Consider the following 22437-nt stretch of genomic DNA (forward strand, 5'->3'; position numbering starts at 1 on the left):
CTAAGATACAACAGCTGGGCTGCAGAGCTGGATGTGAAGAGAAGGGAAGCTGTGCTTTCCATTACATAGCACACCACACAAGCTTTCCTCCTCTGCCAACAGGCCTGTGGCTGCTAAGGATAGACCTGGAAAAGTGAGCCTAAAGCTGATCACTGACCCTTGCAGAATAAGCCTGGAGACATCAATGAGATTAAAAACAAAACAAAAAAAAACAAAACAAAACAAAACAAAAAAAAAAAAAACAAACAGAGTTTCCACAAACTCAGTTGAAACTGAGGCAAAAGAAAGCACAGTGGAAAGAAACAGATGAGTAACAGTGGACAAGGAAGCTGGAAATGCCTTGTAAGAAAGAGATGGAAGAAAGGTATAGCAATAAATGAAAGCACAATGTATGAGATACTGAACAAAGAAACAGTCTGCTTTCCACTTTAGTCATATCCTTATATGCAATCTTGCAAACATTCCTTAAAGATTCCCCTTTTAATTTTGTATTTATTCCTAAAGATAATGTAAATACTGTTAAAAAGATATAAACTACTCAGGGTCAAGAGATGCAGTTCCATTAGCCAGACTGAGGACACTGAATTTACTACAATATATATTTACCTATTTTGCAGCAGCCTATATATTACAAAAAGTCAGCCTGAAACCTAAAATTTTACTGATGATAAAATGTTTAGCACGTCGTCCGGTTTCACCGAACACTTTACCACCTTTGGCTGATATTGTGTTTCCTCTGGGAGTGCCTGCTGTGTCCATGGGTCCTGCCACACGGGCCCACACTGGTGTAGCCAGAGGACGGTGTGTGCAGGTCCTTTGCTGCCCACTGTTCCCTGACCAACCCACTGTGCCCTGCAGCACAGAAGCCACGCAGCTGCCCAGTTAGGAGTTATGAATGGCCTGGGTCTCAGTTCAGGAAACAATGGTTTGCCACAATTTTATATCAACACAGCACAACAGAAGCACCCCAGGATCGTGACATGGGCACTGAACACGCTTGGGTGGCATTGTTACAAAGCAATGGCAGGATCTGCAGCTGGTGAGCAAAGCCACCAGCTTTGGGACAATGGGATGGTCTATGAGCTGACACAGAGTACTGCTACAATAGAGAGCAGCCATATGAGATTACCAGAGGAAAGTGCTTGTATCTTCTTCTAAAATCACCTCATGTACTGCTGGAGGCAGAATGTAGATGCCAAGGGCGGAGGAGGCATGTTCTGGCTCTGGAAATGCTGCCATTAGCAGTTGAACAAGGGCAGCAGTAACCTCACATGAGGACACCAGCTTCCATCTCCTGTTCTGGTAATCCTTACTCTTGTCCACCAATTCAGCAGCATCCTAGCAAAAGGAGCAGTGAAAGATTTTTCACATATGCCTGTTTCCACATCTTGGCATCCCCTTTATGCTCTCCCTCATCTAACCTAGCCAGGGACAAAGAGCTTCACACATGAGGAGCAACACTGCTGTAACCAACACACACATGAACATGCTCAGCCAGGAAATATGTACAACCATATGTGCTGGGAAGCCCATTCCATTTTGGATCAAAATAGAAGATTCATTACACAGAGTTATCGTTACTTTTCTCCACACATGAAGAATAAAACTTGCTCAACCTGACATGGGGAAAGGACAGATGATCTAGGGGGCAGACACCTTTGGGGATTAATTTGGGGATTTAACATATCCAGACTTTACCTGCCCCAAAAGCCCTGTGGGCCCTGGCTCTTTTGCTCCCAGCCCTCCCTCCCCATCCTCTTGACAACTTATTACAATATCCTGAATTTTTTATTCAGAACAAGCAGGTCTTATTTGACCAAAACAGGAGAAAAGTCATTTGAGGAAGGACTTTTGAGATTTCCAAGGTGTTATGAGAAAGCAAGATACTCATTGGCTTGCCTGCAATAGTGCATGAAATTTTCTTAAATCTTCTACACATGATTGTTTCAGGGGTCGTGCTGAAAATGGTATAGAAAATATGTAATCACAGTGAAGCCCATGCAATACACTATGACAAATAAATTAGACCAGCATTGCTTACAGGCATTGTGCTAATTATCATTCTCTGGCTAAATCAGGTTCAGGGCCTTCACTTTGTGCAAGTGAAATACCTCCCCTTCATGTCTGGACAACAGCAAAAACTTTCAAAACAAAAATGTATTTGACTGAGATGCATTTCATAGTGAGAACACAGACACACTGATGTAGTGAAAAACTAGTAAGGGTAAAATACCAGTTTTGCTAAAGGCTGTGCCTTTCAAAAGAAAATGAAACATCTGTCGTATTTCTCCAGCAGAAAACAACAGAAAGCTTGCATTTAGGAGAATTTGTAAAGCCAGGTTACTTTTGCCCATTTAAACTTTTTTTTCTAACACATAAAATAGGAAAAAGTGAAAAGTCACTTTAGAAGGCACATAAAGGTCTTAGAATGACTGATTTGCTATTGTCTAAGTTAATAATTAATTAAGTCTTCTCAGTATATAGTGTTCAAAAAGTTTATTCTAAAACCCCCATTTGCCTTTATCTATCTACTTAAGAACGGTCATTCAAATTTTAGAGTAAGAAACTAAACAAGAGGAGCCTCTTTTACTCAAAATTTACACGAGATTAAGTACAAAAATGTAGCTGAGCTTTAGCTGGACGCTTTCAGCAGCTAGTTAAAGAAAGGAGCTGTAATTTCCAAGCCAAGAGAGGAGGTGACTGAAGTGCTGGGCTCTGCAGACGCCCTGCCCTTCGGCTGTGCCCGCAGCTGTCTGTCTGTCTGTCTGTCCGGCCGCTGCCGGCTCGCACTAACTGCGCTGGGAGCCGCTGGCTCAGCGGCTCCTCACCGAACGAAGGCACTCCTGGGCTCCTCAGCTCTTCAACACCATCGCTCCAACACACGTGTTGATTGATTAAACTGCAGAGAACTAACAAAAAGCATTTTTGGGGCACACCCTTTATTTTAAATCTTAGCCTATGTGTCCAGAAGGCACATGGCTCTTGATGATTAACTGCAAGCTTTATGCAATTTATTAAAGTACAGCCTTAATTTAGTCTAACATCTAAGGGAGCTTTCTTACATTTGTAACAATGCAGCAATGAGCACAGTATTTTTAATTTGCGAAGCTCAGATTTTACTACTACAGTAGTTTTAGAAGAAAGCTCTACCTATAATTAAGTGCATAAGTCCCTCAAAGACTTCTGAATTAATCCTTTATGTATACTGAGGTGTCTTTTAGATAGTTAATTCAACATTTTAACAGATATTACAGTAAAAAGAATGAGACGCTTTCAGTCATTTGAGCCAGCACTGTTGAAAAGAGTGACAATGTGTATTACACTTCTGTAGATTTTTAACTGATACAAATACTCATCTAGAAAAAGTACAAAGAATAATTTTACCAAATACTTAAAAATATTAGTAATTCACTCAGGTGAGGTCAAACATAATAGCTAATGGCTAATTTTAAACACAAACACCACACACAAGAGGAGATTTAAACTGGTACGTTCCAAGTCCACTAATGTAAACATCAGTTCAGACACACCTTGCCAGAAGTCTGAGGTATCTAGCACAGCATGGCAATGGATTTAGACATGCTACTCTGTGCTCACTTATGAAATCTCTTAACACATACAACCAAGTAGTAATTCAGTCTCTTTCCTTTTCCCACACGAAGCACAGTTCAGTGCTGTATGGCTAAAACTATGCCTTCTCATCTGCCTCTTAGTCACTTTACAGGACCATTGCTACAAATCCCTGTGCTACAATAGCTAATTAAAATACCTGGAAAAGTAAAAACTTGAACCCAAACTGTGCCTTTTGTGTCACCCCAAATCAGGACACCATATTACCTCCTGCCTCTACTGAGTGAGCAAAGCCTCCCGGTTTGCCAGTATTTCCATGTAACTATTAAAAGTCACTTTTAACAGTCCTGTCTGCCCTGCTTATGTATGAAATACCACTTTATCACTTGCTCTAGACAGGTAGAGTACATCACCTCTCCTATCATTCACCTGTTCCCAATTTTTAAACAACTTCATAGTTTAAACCCTACACAATCTACTTGCTGAACTGATTACCCGCCCAGATTACATCTCACTGAAGCCCTTGCTCAGGGAGGAAGTCATTACTCTTTGTCAAGTCTGCAGGCACCATTTTTCTTAGTTATAACAATGCTTAGAAACAGCTGTTGGTTTTGGTTTTGATCAAACAGATTTGGTAAGTTCTGCATTCTGTACTGATGGTTGGAAATGATTAATTTAATTTTCATTCAGCTGAAAGCAGCATTATTCATCTGAGTATCTACACATTATCTAGGTTCAACATATGTATGTAAATTGTTATGGTGTCTTTCATGTAGTGGCAGCACCCAACTTCATTTACATGTCGTCTGGGACAGTATAAGAACATGGTGCATAAATAAGACCAAGCATGAGAAACTGGTGGAATGGCCAGGGCACAAGCTTCTGAAGATGCTGGATTATAAAGTGGTCAGAAGAAATTCAAGGCTTTAAGAGTAGCCTTGAAAAAGAAGAATGACAGGAGGCCTGGCAGTTACCACTGCACAAGAAATAGCATCAGATTTTATACTAGATACAAAAGTATCTGCAAGATTTGTGAAGCCTGAAGTAGAAGTGGACCTGAAAGGTGTTAACATAAATGAGAGTCTCAGGCAAACAAGAGGCTGGGAAATAAACAGTATACAAGGAAATGTAGAAAACAGTGCCAGAGTTGTTCCAGAACAACTGAAATGCTGTTTAGAAATAATAAAGAAAAAACTCACTGCAATGACAACATTAACCAACTGCTTATTTTATTTGTAAACATAGTATTTAAAAACAAAATAAAAATTATTTTCTAGAAATATATTTACTGTCATACAATGGTAGGTAAAAAAATAGGTATTTTAATTGCAAAATCTCACAATGATATTAGATGCTAATGTCATGTCCAGTACACTCAAAATATGTACAATTATCCCCCCAAAAAAGGTAATTTCACAGCTTCCTGTTGGCTCAGATGCAAATTAATGAAATAAATGGCCATTAACATTTTCCTTGGCAGTTTCCTTTCCCAGTATCAGTGACTCAAATTATAGATAAAATGACACTAAAACTGAAGTACAGTAGTAGATCTCAGCACTACTATCTTAACAAAAAATGTCCACAAGACAAAAGAATCAGTATAAGTTTAGATGTAATACCATGGTTTGGGATCCAACCAACTAATTCACATGGGTTTAATACTGGCGGTTTTAGGCCTTTTTTACTTCCTTAGCACTGAGTTGTATTTTAGTTTTTTACAGAGTTTCTTATTAAAAAGTTTGTGTTCTATCATACACACCTCATCATGGATATAAGAAGGCTGAATCCTCAGAAGAAAAGAGAACAAGCTCAGTACAAAATGGTAACTCTGGGGAAACTCCACTTCTCTGTAATGAGCCAGATGACCACACAATCTGAAAATAAATGGGGAGAAAACAAAAGCCCTAAATTACAAGTGCATTTAGTATTTAGCTAGCATTTATATATTAAACTGTAATTAAAGACAAACTTTACACTTTACCAACAGCATAAATTGCCATTCTAGTTTACAGTGTTGATTCCTGTGAATTGATCACTCCTGCAAAAGCACGAAGTATAGACTGAACAAAGGTATCTTCAGAGCTGATGCAAACACACTAAGAAAAAGCCACTATAACTTCTTGCACTATGAATCAGGCTCTTACTCAGCCAGAATATTCTTTGAATACATTCAAAGAATGTATTCTCTGCCTTTCAGAAAACTGAATCACTGTTCTTCCATCTTTTAGCAAATGTAGCAAAGTATTAAAATTACTACCTCACCCTATTTTTTAAATTTCTAAGACTATCCAATTCAGACACCTTAGGCTCTTTACTCTGCCCTCTCTCCATAGGGTTCCCCTCTCACCTTCCTGACACTATGTCATGGGATAATAACCCATTCATTTCTTGTCCGTTGCCTTTGTGTGCTAAATACAAATTACATTCCTAGAAACAAGTGAGAAAAGCTAAGTCAAGTCAATGGAGTAAAATAGAAAACATTGTAGCAAACACTGATGAGGTCAACAGAAAGTAATTAGTGCTGTAGCAGCCTTCTGCTTCATTATTTTGCAGCTTTTGTGGTCAAAATGTTAACGAAAATAACAAGGTGATTTTATTGATGAAGTATATAAGAAAAATAGCACACTAGACTTGCTGGTAACAAGTGTCAGACCAAACAAAAGATGACACAGAGGATGATCTGCAGAGAGAGTTCTGTAAACATTAAGTTCAGCAACGTAGGTTGGAAAAACACTAAACTGGATAAGGCCCAAATTCAGTTTAAAATACTACAAAGTTTCAATTTTTAAATAAAAACACTGTACAGTGATATGGGGGTTCAGGTGCTATATTCACCTATAAACTCAATACATCTTCTAACTCACGAGGTAATGCCTTGGGATGTGGCGAAGTAGTTTAAAATGTTCCCTGTGTCTGATTCAGAGCAGCTGTCTTAAATATTTACCAGAACAACGACTGGGATCTGTCTGTCCCAATTTACAGGTAAGTGTGCTAATTACTAGATTATAAAGTCATTTGCTCACTCCCTCTGGCCCAGCAAACATTTACATTTTACCTCAAACTGGAGGAACTGCCAGACCCATCCTGAGTGCCAGCCAAGCTTCAGGGAGCACAGTTTAAAGCCTCTCCAAGCCTGGCACACTGGGAATCTGGAACTAGGTCTGTCATGCCATACATCCCATCCTCTGCCCCACCTCACACCCTCAAAAGCATTACAACATTTTTCATACTCTGTAGTATCTCATCACATATAGAATTATACTGTCCTCAAGGTTGGAAAAGACCTTTACAAACACTGAGGACAACTCCTATCACCTAAAGACTTAGGTGTAATAGTAAATAGTTTAGACACAATATAAAAAATAGAACAATGGAAAACAAATAGAATAGCAAATCAGTTTAGAAGCCGGTTTAAAACAAAGTTTTATTTTAAAATGTAAAAGCATTTCACCAATCATTTGACTGATCTTAGCTTTGCTGACACTGTAATCACACTTTAGTTCCAGGGATAAAGCATTTTAGCAGTCCTGTTAGGCCATGCTGATTTTTAGAGAAAGAGAATTTGTAAGTTTTTTTTTTTTTTAGTTCTGTTCTACATACAAAGAGGATAAACCCTCATATCTAAGGGAGTAGATGTTGTTTTCCAATGTTAAGTAAGTGTCAGATGTATACTTAACTACTTGCATTGCAAATGATATAATGGGAAATTTAACCGGTAAGAATTTAAATTCAAATCTTGTTTCATGAAGGCTATGACAGTTTGCCATTAACATTTTAATATATTACATATGAAAATGTAGGTTTAAAAACAGACTTTGCATGGAAGATTATTCACACAAACATACACCAAAATATCCACTCATTCAATGTGTACAGAAGATTTACGCAAATCTGTGGTAAAAGGATTATTACCTCTACTCCCTTTAAAAAAAATGTTCTTATTCATACAAAAGAATGAATCCATATAACCAAACCTCTTGTAATGTAACACTGTGCTTACATTATTCCAACCCATTTATGTCACTGTGAGTATGTGAAAAGTAACGTGAAAAGGAAAATAAAGATAAGCAAATAAATCCACTGAAGGATAGAAAAGACTGCATACTTGTAAAACCCAGTTATTTTCAAGGGAAATGTAATGGTTTAAAATCAGGACCATATCGCTAAAGGTCTACTGATCTCTGAATACCATTTCAAATTATATACCAGATAGATATTTCACATGCTACTCAAGAGACAAATGAAATCTCATTTCACATGAATGTAACCCAACCTTATTTCAAAAAAACACTTTCCAACACCATACACAAGAAATTCAGCAGGATCCAAGCCAGTTACAGAGTTAATCTTCTTCACTGATACTCACAAGTACATTCCTTTTCTGGATTAGGGTTTCTTAATACAACCAATGGCTGAACCAAGGTCTGGTATATGATCCAGAAGTCATTGTGATTAAGGGCATCAAAAAATCAGTATAATGATTTAGAAAATTAATTTTATGTGCTTTTTTAGAGGCCAGGGAGGAGAGGAATGGGACTGGTTTTCCATTCTCTGGAAAGATGCATCACAAATATTTTTCTAAAACACTGTAAAGAAACCAAGTGAGTATTTGCACCTAGCTGCTACTCTTGCTCACTTTGCTTAGTCTGCATGTTACAGTTTGTCTACTCACAGTTCGAGACTATCCATTCCTCACACACCCCTTTCTAGAAATGACTGTAACTGTGTGTTAGCACATAGCTGTGCACACACTCTGTATTTGTCATTTGCAAAAATATATGTACAGGACTTTACTTTCAGAACTTTCCAAAATGCATTTAGCAAAAAAGTGAATACTTACTTCTCATTACATAGTTTAACTGTACACAGCCAATAGTCAGGGTTCATGGCTGTCAGTAAACCACGTTTTTCTTGCAAAATTCCCTTCAGGCTATGCCCATGAAAACAACTCCCATCTCTGTTTTCTTCAGACCAACTTAACTGAAAACTTGAAGGATTTGGCTTTTCAGCATGTTGCACTGAACCAGACAGCTTGCCAAACTGATTTTGTAAGCTCACAACCATTTCTGTGCAAAGAGAAACAAAAGAAACAAATGCAAAAGTATTAGGTACCATAATACTGTTTGGAAGTAATTAATACAAGAAGAAGATGAGGTATTTGTGCTTTTAAAATTTCTTTTGTGGTGTTTTTTTTTTTTTTTTTTTTTTTTTTTAAACCTCTGCATGAAAGACTGAGCAATCCTGGAAGTCTCTAGGTCATCTCTGCCATCCTCTTTAGAAGTTTTAGTGAAACATTTTGAAACAGAATTCAAAATGCCACGTCTTTTATACCTGATGCTATTAGTAGTGGAGCACTCAAAGCAAAACATGTAAAATCTATTTGAGACTGACAGGACTTTTATGCTGATAGGAAGCACATTCATACACACATGGATTCAAGGTTAAGCTTTTCATGGTGCAAATTTCAACTGGTAAAAACCCCAACAACAAAAAAACCCCATTCCATGTTTCCCTGCTGCTAGTGGACAAATGACAAGCTTTCCTAAGTTACTGAGACTGAGAAGGGAAAGAAGGTATCATGATAGATCAGCACATATTGTATGACTGCCTGTGCCTTGTTTCTCTAGGATAAAACACAAGTTAAAAAACATTGTTGGAGCTTTAACTTCTTTTTATGAGCTGTATTTAAATAAACTCATTCATGTATTGAAGAAAAAAAAATAAACAAACACAAAAACACAGGAAAAAACCTCCTAAAATAATCCAAGGGCTGGGAAGTTTGTCTTTCAAGTTGACACTAAAATCTGTGATCAAAATCCAAGGTTTAGGAAGGTTTCTGAAAATCTGTACCTGGCACATAAGTGTTCTGGAGCACTGTCTCTATTATGGTACATTTGTTTTAAGATGAATCCTGCCCAGTGGCAATTATGTGATACTACTGCTCACAACATTATGATAAAGCTCTGTAATTAAAGTGGTCCTCTTCTAGCTACAAGAGAAGCAGAGCCAGAAGAGGAATCTCTTTTCCTATAAATGCAGGAATTAAAGGGCATCTGAGTAAATAATCAGCTTGAAATAAATACATGTAAACATGGTTTTCCATGGAACATGACTTGACTGCAGGATCACCCAAAGAGGATTTTGAAGATAAGTACTTAAAAAAACCCCACTGCATTCTTGAAGGAGAAATCCAATATGCGTAATTCAAACCAAATAGAATTATACAACTTGTTTAGAAGTCCCTGAACCAGTTGTTTCCAGAAACGGAAAGAACATAGAAAAGGAAAAATACCACTTGCCACACTTAATATCCCTCTCCAAATACCTGCTGCTTTCTGGATAATGTAAAATGTAGAATGAAGAACTCCAGATCTAATTTGGTTGAATAAAACTCTGGTTTTCCTTATTTCTGCAGACAACTGGGGTTTTGTTATTTTGTTTCTTTGCTTTTATGGCAACACAAAACCCAGAAACTTGTCACAAGTACTTCCAGAGCTACTAAAATTCAGCAGCTGTACCTGCATTCTGACCACATGCATCTGGCTTTCCTTGCTTCCTGTAGAGGACTGCAAGAAGGAGTGGGAGAGAAGAGAGACATGCAAGATCTACTAAAGGACATACTGGGATATTCATACCAAAGTATTCAAGAAACTAAAGGAGGAAACAGACAGGAAAGGTATGGAGACCAACAACTCACAAGGAACTCTGATATAAAGACAAACTAGAGAAGATGAGGATAAGAGCACTCCTGAGACATGGTTCAGTAGGTTGTCAGGAAGACTGGCAAAGGCAGTTTCAGTTGTTCATGTATGAAAAATTCCATCCATAGGTTGTAAAACAGTATTACATTAATTGCATCCAGAGATGAAAGAGAGGAGACAAAATATTTTAAGATGCACATGTTATCAGTCACAGCTGAAGATCTTCTATGATGGGAAAAGTTGGAGCAGATTTCTGTGTTTCTGGGAAGAAGCAAAGTTTACTCACGTCTTCTCTTTAGAACTTTAGATTTATTCTTGATTGAATAAAACAATGGCTTTTCACATCTCCATAGATACCTACCAGTAAGAGACATAAGCATTGTTAAAAAGAAAGCTGGACCTAATGAATAAATGAGTAATAACTTATTACAAATACTGCTGAAGTTTTAAATTAAAATCAAAATAATCTAGTGCTTAGTGCTATTAAAAGCCACTACCCCTTCAACATATAAAGGAAATGTTTTTCTGAGTAGGCAAACCAAGGCATGTTAGCCTAGATCTACTATAATCAAACTTAATTGTTCAGCTGTATAAGCTATTTTTCACAGTAAGTGAACATTTAATAAATAGCCTGGATAAACATTATGAGTGTAAATAGAAAATTAAGACAGTAATTTAATCATTCTATTCACTCAAGCTTGGTGAATGGATATGTGGAGCAAATTTCTAACTTTTTTTATTTCTGTAGGGATCAGGAGTTCATGCAGAACTGTCTACCTTAAAAAAGAAGTACTTAAAAACCTCTTACTTGGCTTTTTCTTCATCCAATTTCTTTTGCTCCACATCCAAGGAATGCTTTACTACCTCATACCACTTCTTGAACTCAAAATATGGGCCCCCTGAATAAAACATACACACTTTAGTTTGGGAAGAAATGAAAGGAATGAGAGAGAAGGTGATCTCCAAGCAGTTAAGACTGTGCATCTTGCACCTGTACACAAACTACCCCTGATGCTATGTGCTTAAAGAAAACACATTTGAGCTAATAATTCTGTAATAAGGAGAAATGCAGAAATGGAGTGAAAGAACAGTATGTCAAAAGAAGTGCAAAGAAGACCCATATATCTTAGATTTCATAGGTTTAGCACAAGTCAAACCTTTTGCCTCTTTTCTGGAAAGGTGAGCCTAGAAACTACCTCTTCTCTACCAAATCAACTAGTTCTCCACTCTGTGGAGTGGCCTTCAACTGTTTCAAAGTTGAATTCAAGGGATTAATGGAACTATGCATCAATCTTAAGTTCAAACAAATAAAACCTTAAGAAGCTCAGATGCAAAATTTCACATAGTTTCATCAGCTCCACACTGTCTATCCCACTACCAGTGAAATCTTACAGGGTTGGAAAGATAAATTACACAATGGTCTTCATATCAGACTCTCATGGTTTGGAGTACAGGAGCTTCACTTGTTGATATGTGAAAAAGTATTTACCAGCACATGCAAAAACATGAAAACATAGGATATTTTAGCAACACCTTTATCACTGATCCTCCAAAGAAGCTCAAGACTGAAGCAGACCAACTTGGTACAGTAAGGATATGGGTTCCAAACAGAAATATGGTGTAGATTCATATATTTAAAAATAATCAACTCTTATTCACTGTGGGTGGAATATCTGCATTGTGAATTAACCAGACTTTGCATTTCCCCATGTCCCAAGCTGCACTGCATGCAATGCTTGCATCATGCTCAGCTTTGCCAGCCAGCTGTTCAAATTCTCCTGAAGGCGAATATACTGATCTTACAATCAAACATATACCTTTTGTATTATATGCATTTCTGCTGTTTGTATTATCCTGCCTCAGAATGTCTAGATTCTAAAAACACAGTTGGTCACAAAAAGCAAGAGATGCAAAAAAGAACAAAGACCCCTCAGCAGTCCTTGAAATTCAAAGGTCTGGATACAACTTTTATGAGCTCCTTAAACCACGAGGTTTAAGTAAATACTACTAAATTGCTGGGAGAGCAGTGTGGGAGGTGGTAGAAATTTGTGTTAAACTTTCTATGAATTTTTAAGGTTCTGTCACATGCAAACCTGTTGTCAGAGACATGATGCTACACTGCAATAACCTCAGTACTGCTGGTTTGATGTTGATGTAGCTGAGCTGACTGGAAAATATACAGCTCTGATACACACATACACATCTATATGTATCTCAATCACCTTTAATTTGAACAAAACCCGTATTGTGGAAGTGTGCAGTTCACAGAACACACACAGTAGGTAACTACACCTATCTATTGTACTGCTTCCAGTGTGACTTGAAGAAATGTAGGAGCTGAAACACTATTTTTTAATTTAAAAAAAAAGGACTACAGAATGGATACTTCAGTTGAGAACAGAGTCAACATAAATTGAATCTTTAAAACTCAGTATTAACCATTATTCATTTAATCACTCTAATTTTGGGAAAATGCCAGAGGCAGTTTTGAGCTCTGGTGCTGATCAGTTGTCCAACAGAAATTCTCACATCAGCTCCTCTGTGTGGCGGCTCACCATCACCCTGACATCTTAAGCACAGGGACAACAAAACTGAGCATATGGATCATTTGCACCAGCAGATTTTAAAGTAAAAAAGGGGGCAAAGAATGAGCTGTTAATTCCCAAGGGGTATGAGACTTGTTAATAAGGGAGAAACCCCATTAAGATATTAATGAGCCTCAGCTTGTAAAGCAGTTGCACAACTCCCCACTCCTATCACTATCGTGTACTTCAAGTTTTCAAGGGAAGTAAAAAGGAAAAGAAAAAATCCACCATAAATTTGTGTATCCACCTGAATGTGAAAATTACCAGTTTTAGTTAACAGTGATGACTGTCTCTAGTTACAGCAGTAACTGAGCTCACACATGACTAACACCATAATTTTATTATGGACATAAATTTTAAACAATGCATCAGAAGGGTCAAAATTACCCAAAACTGGATAAAAGGCCTAACAGATAAACCAATGTAACACATCTTGGATCTTATCTTCAACAATGATTTGGATTGGGCCATAGAATATCTTCCTGAAGATTCCTAATCCTTGATTTGGTCTTTCTGCCCTCAAAGAACCATGTTCACACCATTATCTTCTCCATCTTAATTGCTGCTAGCTTTTCCACACTCTCTCAGGATTATTTGGACTAAGAAACTAGATTACATCTGAAATATGTTACACACTAAGACATTTTATTTAACAAGACTAAACAAGTTTGGATTTTATCATACATGTGGTTTGATGCCCCTAGTAAGTATCTGCTATTTACGATCAAAGTGTGCTCCCTTTTCACGGCATATCCATTCATCTCCACCTACCACACATAAAACTCTAAACCAAGTGGCAAACATGCACAAGCAGAAGCAGAGAGGCACCCAGCAAAATGTGTATCAAACTCCCCTGTCCCAAACAATAAGAATTGTGCAGGTACACTGAGGCCATTTTACATGAACAGGATCTACTCTTTTTTCCAAATAAAATTTGCCCTTAATGAATGACAAAAACACATTTTCATGATCAGTAGTCTTTCTAACCCTGATTGCAAAACTGTTTCATTTACAAAATCATAACACTGCTTCTACTAGAATATTTATGTACCTTCTGTGTTATTTTTATTTCTTTCTTCAGCAAACTCTGAAAGCAACCTGTAAAAAAATTTTAAAAATCAGACTGTGTTGTAGATCCAAATACTGCATTTTTCATATGAAGTTCAAATACAATGGACAAAAATGACATCCTAATTTTATGCCAAGTATCAGATAAAACCCAACAAATTTTAAAAGTAACTAATATTCAATGTCTAAAATGCCTTTAAGTATATGGTTTAAGCTACTCAACTTAACTGAAATTCCAATAGTATAAATTTAACTCTAAAGAAAAACAATCGGAGACAAGCATTTGCACTATTTGAAAAGTGAGGGTTGCTGCAGATTTGTCTGTACACTTACCATTCATAATTATCATCTAATAAAAACAGTAATTTGAGCACAACTACAATAACTGCTGCAGCAAGAACATCATATTTCACTTTTCTTCTTGACTTATTTCCAGGCATAAGAGTCAGGAAATCCACTTCTCCAATACCAATCTTTTTCACCACTCGACAAGTCCAATTATGCAATTCATCTGATGAACATAAATAAAAATATAAAATGTTAAGACAAGCTAGAAATATTTTTACAGTGCAAATATGTTGGCCATTTGAGGAAAACACTGCTTAGGTCTTTTAGAACCATTTGACAGCCATATTTTTTGGGCTGAGTATTATTTTTGGATACTTTTAAAAATATTTGACAACCTTCACTGTGCTTACGTGGAAAACACTTGTGACTTATTCTCATATGGAAAATAAAATCACATATTTAATAGTGCTTTGATGTTACTTGACTAATGTAGTGAGATCATCCTGAACATTCTTGTGGGAAAGCCTATTGTAAATCCACATAAATGTATTTTCAAAAAATCCTCAAAAGCAAAAAACTTGTGACAAACTTTTTTCCTTCATGTTGACTAAGCATCTGTGGCAGGAATCAGCTCTGCACAGAGGAGGAGCAGGGCTGGCTGTAAAGAAGCCGGCTGGGCAGGGCAGCACTGGCTGCTCCCCCAGCAGAAGCTGCTGAGGTGTCCACAGCTCCTGGCTGTGCCAGGGAGATCCAGCTGCAGCTCCACAAGATACACAGCGGGCTATCTATACAGGCTCTTATTACTCTGCTTATTTTTCACAGATACAAATCCCCCAAATTTCTCACCTTTCCTGTTCAGCAAGAAATACAGGAGTTGATTACATCACCATCAGATTCCACAAAGGTTAGCAATGTATGACTAAGTACAACCTTAATCCAGCTGTATTTATACACTCTGCTGCTTACAAAGAGTTCAGTAGGGACTCCTTTTTAATCCTCTCGCACATCACAGTAAGAGTTAAAAAAAGTGGAAACTAAATTTTCTTATAAATACTAGAATCATATTTAGTTTTATTTCAGATACATAAAATAGTCTCTTCATTGGTATTTAGTGTCCTTTAACACTCCCAATTCATTGCTTTCTTTTAGAGTTGTTAGACAACAGCAGCAGCCCTTTTTCAATTTTTAAAAAATGCTTATGCATGATAAAAATCTTAGTTGTGCAGAAAAGGACAATATATTCCTTTTCTGCAGTAATTTTCAAAGAGTACTTAGCTTTGCATTTCTCTGTAAAAGATCTGAAAATGATAAATTTACAGCCTTTTTTCACAACCTGTAAAATAATGTAATCCTCTGTGCGATCACAACACTGGTGTAAAAATACAAAATCAGAATTACTACTCCAGAATTTTAGCTGTAAACCTGCTGGTTATCTTCTCTTCATTCAATTGTGAATAAACAAAAAAAAACACAAACAATTTTATTCATTGTAACTAATTGCAAAATAACACAGTAACTCCTTTCCCTACTATGAGCCATTGGAATGTTTTGAGAAAAAAAACTTTACAGGCCATTTGTCTGTGTAACTCATCTTCAGCCGCAGTGGTATATGACAGAAAGTATGGTAACCCAACAGAGAGTTCACTACTAGGACATACTGATCTTTCTTTGACAAGTCAATATTCATGACTTAATTTTAGGATAGACAAAAAAAGTCAATACTTATGCTATATATTATTTCAGAACTAAAATATAAATCAAGCGAGACAGAAGCTGATCTGTCACACACCATCAATTAATATTAAAATAATTAATAATACACAATACTATATAATACACAAAATACATTCTTTGTTAAAGAATATACAGCCATTATTACATATGAGAATTTCAGAGCTAAGCAATCAAATCCCAACTACATGAATCATTTAGCTGAAGTTAATATATCACATGAATTCAACAGGTGCCTCTTAGTTCACATGGATACTGAAAGATTTAAAATGAAGTATCCACTCCACAGCCTTATAGAGCCAACATCAGAGTGCCCCTGCATATCTGGGCCCATAACACATACTCTGTATGTTTGAGGAAGGTGCTTTCTATAGAAAGAATATCTTTCAGTTCAAGCTGAAATGGGAATAAATTAAAAGAAAAAGAGCAGGCACTTTTGAAGTAGTAATTTAAGCCTTTTTGCTAGAGTTTACTAAACCATAGAAAAATTTTATCAGTTCAGTCTAGGGAAAATATTTACCAGGTAAATTAGCTTCCATCAAGTACTTCATGCACAGCATGTCTGGATGAAGAAAGCAGCTTTCTGTAATATCTGGAAAACGAGGCAGGTCTAAAAATGCTGCAAGCTCATGCATTTTGTTGAATACTTCTTCATATACAGGCCATGACTGAAAGACAGGGTTAGAGAGGTTATACATTTGCTCTATTACCACAGTTGTTAATTATTTAAAATTACTGATGTTAAATTCCAAATTGTTTGATACAGGATTATTTATACAGACTCTTCTAGCACACTATGACTAAACACATGTGCAAGAATGGAGCCAGATTGCAGTAAAGAGAAACATGCTAGTTTTAAATCCCATAAAATATATACAGAAAAAATAGAAAGTTGCTTCAGATCTCCCACCACCTTACTACCTTTTTTGTGAAATGCCCATTATAGAGCCAGATGCTCCAAAACTGGGAGCTTTGGCAAAAAACCAATAGAGATGCAATTGAAGGTGAACTGTCTAAAGAGCTAAGAGGTCAGAGAAGCACAGAAGGTGGAGGCTGGCAGGGACCACTTGAGACCACTGCACCCAAGTCTCTGCTTGGGTCAGCTCAATCAGGCTGCCCAGGACCACGTCCAGTCACATACTGAAATCTCCACAGACGGCTGCTTCCAGCGCTTGTAGGAAATTTGCTCCAGTGTTTCACCAACTCCACTGTACAAAGGAAAAATGATTTTGTTTTCCCTTACACTCAAATGGAATTTCTTGTATTTCAATTTGTGCCCATTTCTTCTCATCCAGTCACTGGATACCACTAAGGGGGATCTGGTTTTCCTCCTTTGCACCCTCCTGCAGGTACCACATCACACCTGCCCTGAACATCCTCCAGCTCCAGGATGAACAGCACTGAGAATGCTGGGAGTCACAGCACTCTCAGCTCCCTTCAGTTGTCAGGCTCCACTCTCCCATCTCCACAGCCTTTTGTTGGATTCACTCCACTGCATTCATGTCTCCCTTGTACTGGGCAGCCCAGAACAGCACCCAGCACTCCTGATGTACCTTGCCAGTGCCAAGTAGAGAGGAAGTAGCCTCTGCCTCCCTCGAGGACTTGTGCAGTCACCAGAACTGCTCAAAACTTATTGACAGTGACCTTGCAATGACACCAGCCAGCTGCCTCAACACTTGTGCAGTATCTCATCACAGCCTGTGAACCTTCATATATCCACTTCCTTCACATATTCCCTAAACTGCTTCTTAAAAACTGAGGCAAAAAGAACAATCATTACTTTAGCCTTCTCCTTGATCTTTGTGACCATATTCCCATTTAGCACCAGGCCCACATTCTCTAGAACCCTTCCAAAGAATCTTTCATTTTATTTAGTTTTAAAAAAATCCATATTTGCATATGTATTAGTGATTAGAAATCTGAAATTCTCTTTTTGAAACCACTGGCTGCATGAGAAAGTTCTCCCAATTTGTACTAAGGTTTGCTGCCATAGGAGAATTTAACTTACAGAAAGATTTTGACATGTTTATTCATAATGAACTCAGCCGGACCTGAAGTTTGCGTAAGTATGGATGTAAGGTTTGACCTCCCTTTCACAATACCTGAGCTGTTTCATTAAACATTTTTAATTTTCTGCAGTTAAAATGATTACTTGAATTTACCTCTAAAAGCAACAATTTCAGTTGTCCAGGCTACTTTACCATTTTAAATGTATAAAAAGCAATGATTTTTCTGCCTTAGCCAGGGATTTTTCTAATTCAGCAGAGCACTTTATAATGTATTCATATTTTATAAAGTCAATTGATAAACTGATTTTATTAAGTCGATTTCTAATATGGAACTTTCCTTTAAAAGAATCTTTATACTTTGTTCACAGCTTCAAAACTTTCCTGAACAAAAGTGAATTCAGGCTTCTGTTCTTTTTTTGGTTCAGATTACAAAGTAACCGTGTTAACAGCAAGACATGATGTGACCTAATGTAGTTTTATCCAATAATTTGCCTTCATTAGTTTTAATATAAGCTCTCTAGCCTCTCAAATTTTGTTTTGAGCGATTACCAACATTACACTGTCTTTTTTAAAATCTCCCTTCAAACTGCAGTTCAGACTTGCATGAACACATGCTTAGGCAAATGAATAATTCTACTGTCACCTACTATTACACATGTAACTTTTTGTAACAGTTAGGAAGTTGTACCATGTTCATTATAGTTTCTAAACAGTGTTAAAATCGGCTTAGACTGTTTCAGGACTATCTTGAGAAACAAGAAAAACTTGCACTACCAGAGTTCTGCAGAAGACCAGACTCCCAGTACTTCCCATTCCTTCTAAAAAGCAGTACTGAATTGAATACCAAACCAATCTGGGAACAAAACCTGAATCACATGTAACTTCTCTTGAGTGTACTGGGAGAAAAATTGAAGTCCCACATAATTCAAATAAGAACATTACATGAATACTATTCATAATTAGATAGCAAGGAAATATGCTTTCCCCTAATGAAAAGCAGTTGAATTAGTAGCTTCTTAATAATATATCGCATGTGAAAATAAATTAAGACACTGGGAATTTAGTAATTTGAAGCATTCCCATTCTCAAACATTAAACTATCACCAGTGGAGCTATCCAAAGTCTGATCTGACACCGAACTACTTTAGGGAATATAGCTCTTGGACTCCAATAGACACCTTTATCACCTGAGCTTCTCTCCCTGTACCAGGGCAAGGAGACAGCTCTCCTATCCTAAGTATTAGTGAATCAAACCTTCTTCCCTCTGCTCAGTATCTACTTTGGTTCAAAGCTTTTGTTTGCAATTTACAGAAGGCAATTTGGTTCTTTTTCAAAATGGCTAGAGAATGCTCTGCTTTAAAATGACAACCAATGCCTTCCTTTTTCTGAAGGCAAACAAGTGGTATAAAAACTACAAATAAAAATTAAGACTGAGAGCTACCACTTGGATTATTTTAAAAACAGTATTAATAGACAAAAACTGTTCTTTGCTGATGTGTGCTTGTAAGAGATCTGAACACACTTAGAATGTGCATCCTAACAGAAGATAAAGGTCAACCAAATCAGCTGCTGTTTCCCAGGGTTTAAACCCTAAGCTCAAAAACATTCCCTGCAGTAGTGCCAGTGCTGTGCCATGATGGTGAGGCTGAACTGAACCCCTACTTGCAGTCACCACTGGAATTGGAAGCTGCAAGCCCAGCTGTATCCAGCACAAGGTCACACCTGCCTGGAACACAGCACAGGGCTGAAGGCTGAAAGGTCAGGGCTAAGGACACTGAAGGGTTTCTGCATAACCAAGCACTGGCTGTTTTCACCAGACACTGTACGCCCTGTTCATACTCTGTTTAACTCTGAAAGAGCTGTGGGTTCACACAGAAAAATCTTATATTCTGCAAAATTTCAAATATACTGGAAGAGTTAAAAGAGAAAGAACTCCCAAATTCCACACAACCAACACAGCAAATGTTGAGACAATATTAAGAAGAAGAAAGATGCATCAAACAAGCAGCCTCAAAATTAAAAGTTACCACCTTCTATCCAGCTAAATAGCTCTGGGAAAAAAAAAAAAAAAACAAAAAAAAAAAAAAAAAAAAAAAAAAAACCACAACACCTGATAAAACAAGTTGTGCTGGAAGCCAACCAGCAAATCCACTAGGAAAGTAAGACCCAGAGCCAGGTCCTCCCTCCTTCAGATAAAAAACTCTGCCTCCAGCAATCCATGATTAAACCCCAAGGGAGGAGTACTTGGACAATAGAGGACACTGTTAGATCATATGCCACACACTCTCCAAGTATAACTTTCACTTATCCAATCATAAATTTAAAAATTCAGAATGTACTTTTGTGCTATATATCAGGACAACTCCCCTGTCCATCATCACATGAAGTTACTACGCTCTCACCTTGTTTTGGGAACCTGGGGAACACAATAAAAACCACATATAAAACTCAAGTTACAAACCCTTAAGGGCACCTAATAATTCCACGAAGACTGACAAAATATCCTTTTAAAGCTATTCCACCTGCTACCCTTTTCAGGTGTTTCACAAGCTGGGATTCCTTCAAGACCGATCAACAATGCTGACAGAGTCTATAACTTGTCCACTTGTCCAGATGGACTACAGAGGTTGCCAAGACCTTTCCTTAAGCTTTGTTTTTAAAATCTTTGTATCTTATGCACACATGTGACAAATAAGGTCACTCCAGAAAGCAGTATAGAAGATTAGTACTACTTGAGAGTACTTTCCCCTGCCCCCTAAGCACAGAAAAACAACATACACATTGTTGAGTCAGTGAAAAAGTGTCTCAAGATTTTCATAATGATAAATATTCATTAAACTATTTAAATCAGTTGTCTATCTTTCAAAGTTACATGGCATTTTTCACCTGTATTAGAAAACAACAAACTCGTTTTCAGGAGCAGAGGAGCCAAACTATTAGCATGATAATCAGATCACAGTAACAGGTAATTGCTTTGAGTAAGCCAAGATTAAGCCTCTCCTACTTGTTTGGACAATATCAGAATATTGCTGATCAACAAGCAGAAAATAGTATGCACTGTCTGGCTTTCTAGAACAATTTGCAGGCTCCATAGTTTCTTGCTTTAAATGTGGTCTGACTCTCTTCTTGGATAACTGTGTAAGCCACTTCCTTCACCTGTATCTGGAAAATATCCGTCACTTACATATTCACAATATTCTCAACTTAGCTTATGTTATAATGATAATGTTCTATTATTTCTGAAAATAAATAATTGCACAGTTATTCTAAATTATTCATTTTATATTTTTTCCGTCCATCTTTCTTTCCTGTTCAGTACTTTTTTTGCAGCACAATTCCCTTCCTTATCCTTCTACCTGTGCATTTCCATCTTGGGACCCTTTCTTCCCCATGCCTACACATTCTCTGAAGTTCTACCTACTTTGTGCTGCTTATATTCCATAACGGACATTTTTCCCAAGGGATTTCTTTAATGACCATTTAATACTGTGACCTAATAAGGTCTGACTCATTTTTATATTATCAGCTTTTTGTAAATCTCAGGAAATCTTCTAGTGCTTAGAGTTGGATATGCAAGGCGTCATCATTTTTAAGATGACAAATTCAACTTACACCAAGTTTGAAAAAGCCTGTACTAAACTTATCAGGAAATAGATTAATAAAGCCATTTGACTTGTAGGTTTGGAAAACAAGTTAGGAGGGTTGAAGGAGGGGTTTTTGCAACACAATCCAGAATTTTGCTTCAAACCTTGTGTAAAGCAGGGCATGCCCATAAAATAAAATATATTTATTGTAAAAATAATAAACCAAATGGTTACCCTAGTGTGTGTAAAAATCTTTGAACACTGCCTGTATTGAAACATACATTCCCAGGAACCTAAGCTGGCTTTACATTTACATAAGGTAAAATTAGGTACCAACAATGTGCAGAGCAGTCAAGTTGTCTATGGCACCTGGCTCACCTTCCTTTGCTTCTGCTGCTCAACTGGTTCAGATATATCTGGTCATCTGCAGCATGAGCCTGATGTGGGATGACAGCAGCCACAGTGCATGCAGACTGCATAAAAGACTTGACAGTAGAGACAATAACTGTATTAACTGTGAAATTTACATCCAAACTAGTATTTAAAACTGAATTAAATTACCTTGTGGACCAATGATTACATACCAGATCATTAATATGGTCATTAATGGGCTTTTTTCTTTTTTTTTTTTGGTGTGTTCTTACAGTACTACTCATCTGGCTACCTCCCTTATAAACCTACACCAGCAAATATTGCAAATTTATTTTTAAACAACATTGGTTTTCCCCCTTGCCTGACCTCTATCTCTCAGGCACAACCACCATCACACCTGAAACAGCCACAAACTAATGCAATAGCCATCAAACACAAATTAAAGATATTTTAACACAGTGTATTATGATGAATACAAACTTCAAAAAAATAGGAAATACTGAAACTTTTTTTGCCATTTAACCTAGCT

General features: G+C 37.2%; 2 protein-coding genes across 3 annotated transcripts in view; both read right to left on the minus strand.

The window, feature by feature from the left end:
• The window catches only part of GRHL1 (grainyhead like transcription factor 1), a 48649-nt gene extending 43205 nt beyond the window's left edge, over window positions 1-5444 (minus strand). The window contains exons 1-2 of the mRNA XM_085574532.1: window positions 5330-5444; window positions 1165-1338 (exon numbers count right to left, since the gene is read on the minus strand). Coding sequence (XP_085430658.1) covers window positions 1165-1214 — 50 coding nt within the window. The 5' untranslated portion in view covers window positions 1215-1338; window positions 5330-5444. The remainder of the gene's footprint in view (window positions 1-1164; window positions 1339-5329) is intronic.
• The window catches only part of TAF1B (TATA-box binding protein associated factor, RNA polymerase I subunit B), a 44247-nt gene continuing 26588 nt past the window's right edge, over window positions 4779-22437 (minus strand). Inside the window, exons 9-15 of one of the 2 annotated variants that reach the window (XM_021525421.4) lie at window positions 16464-16611; window positions 14258-14435; window positions 13908-13954; window positions 11080-11170; window positions 10558-10628; window positions 8411-8636; window positions 4779-5444 (exon numbers count right to left, since the gene is read on the minus strand). In XM_021525421.4, coding sequence (XP_021381096.1) covers window positions 5252-5444; window positions 8411-8636; window positions 10558-10628; window positions 11080-11170; window positions 13908-13954; window positions 14258-14435; window positions 16464-16611 — 954 coding nt within the window. In that variant the 3' untranslated portion in view covers window positions 4779-5251. The remainder of the gene's footprint in view (window positions 5445-8410; window positions 8637-10557; window positions 10629-11079; window positions 11171-13907; window positions 13955-14257; window positions 14436-16463; window positions 16612-22437) is intronic. The other variant, XM_085574534.1, reaches the window with a different exon arrangement.

Source organism: Lonchura striata, chromosome 3 (genome assembly GCF_050655825.1).
Source record: "Lonchura striata isolate lonStrDom1 chromosome 3, ASM5065582v1, whole genome shotgun sequence".
Lineage (NCBI taxonomy): Eukaryota > Metazoa > Chordata > Aves > Passeriformes > Estrildidae > Lonchura > Lonchura striata.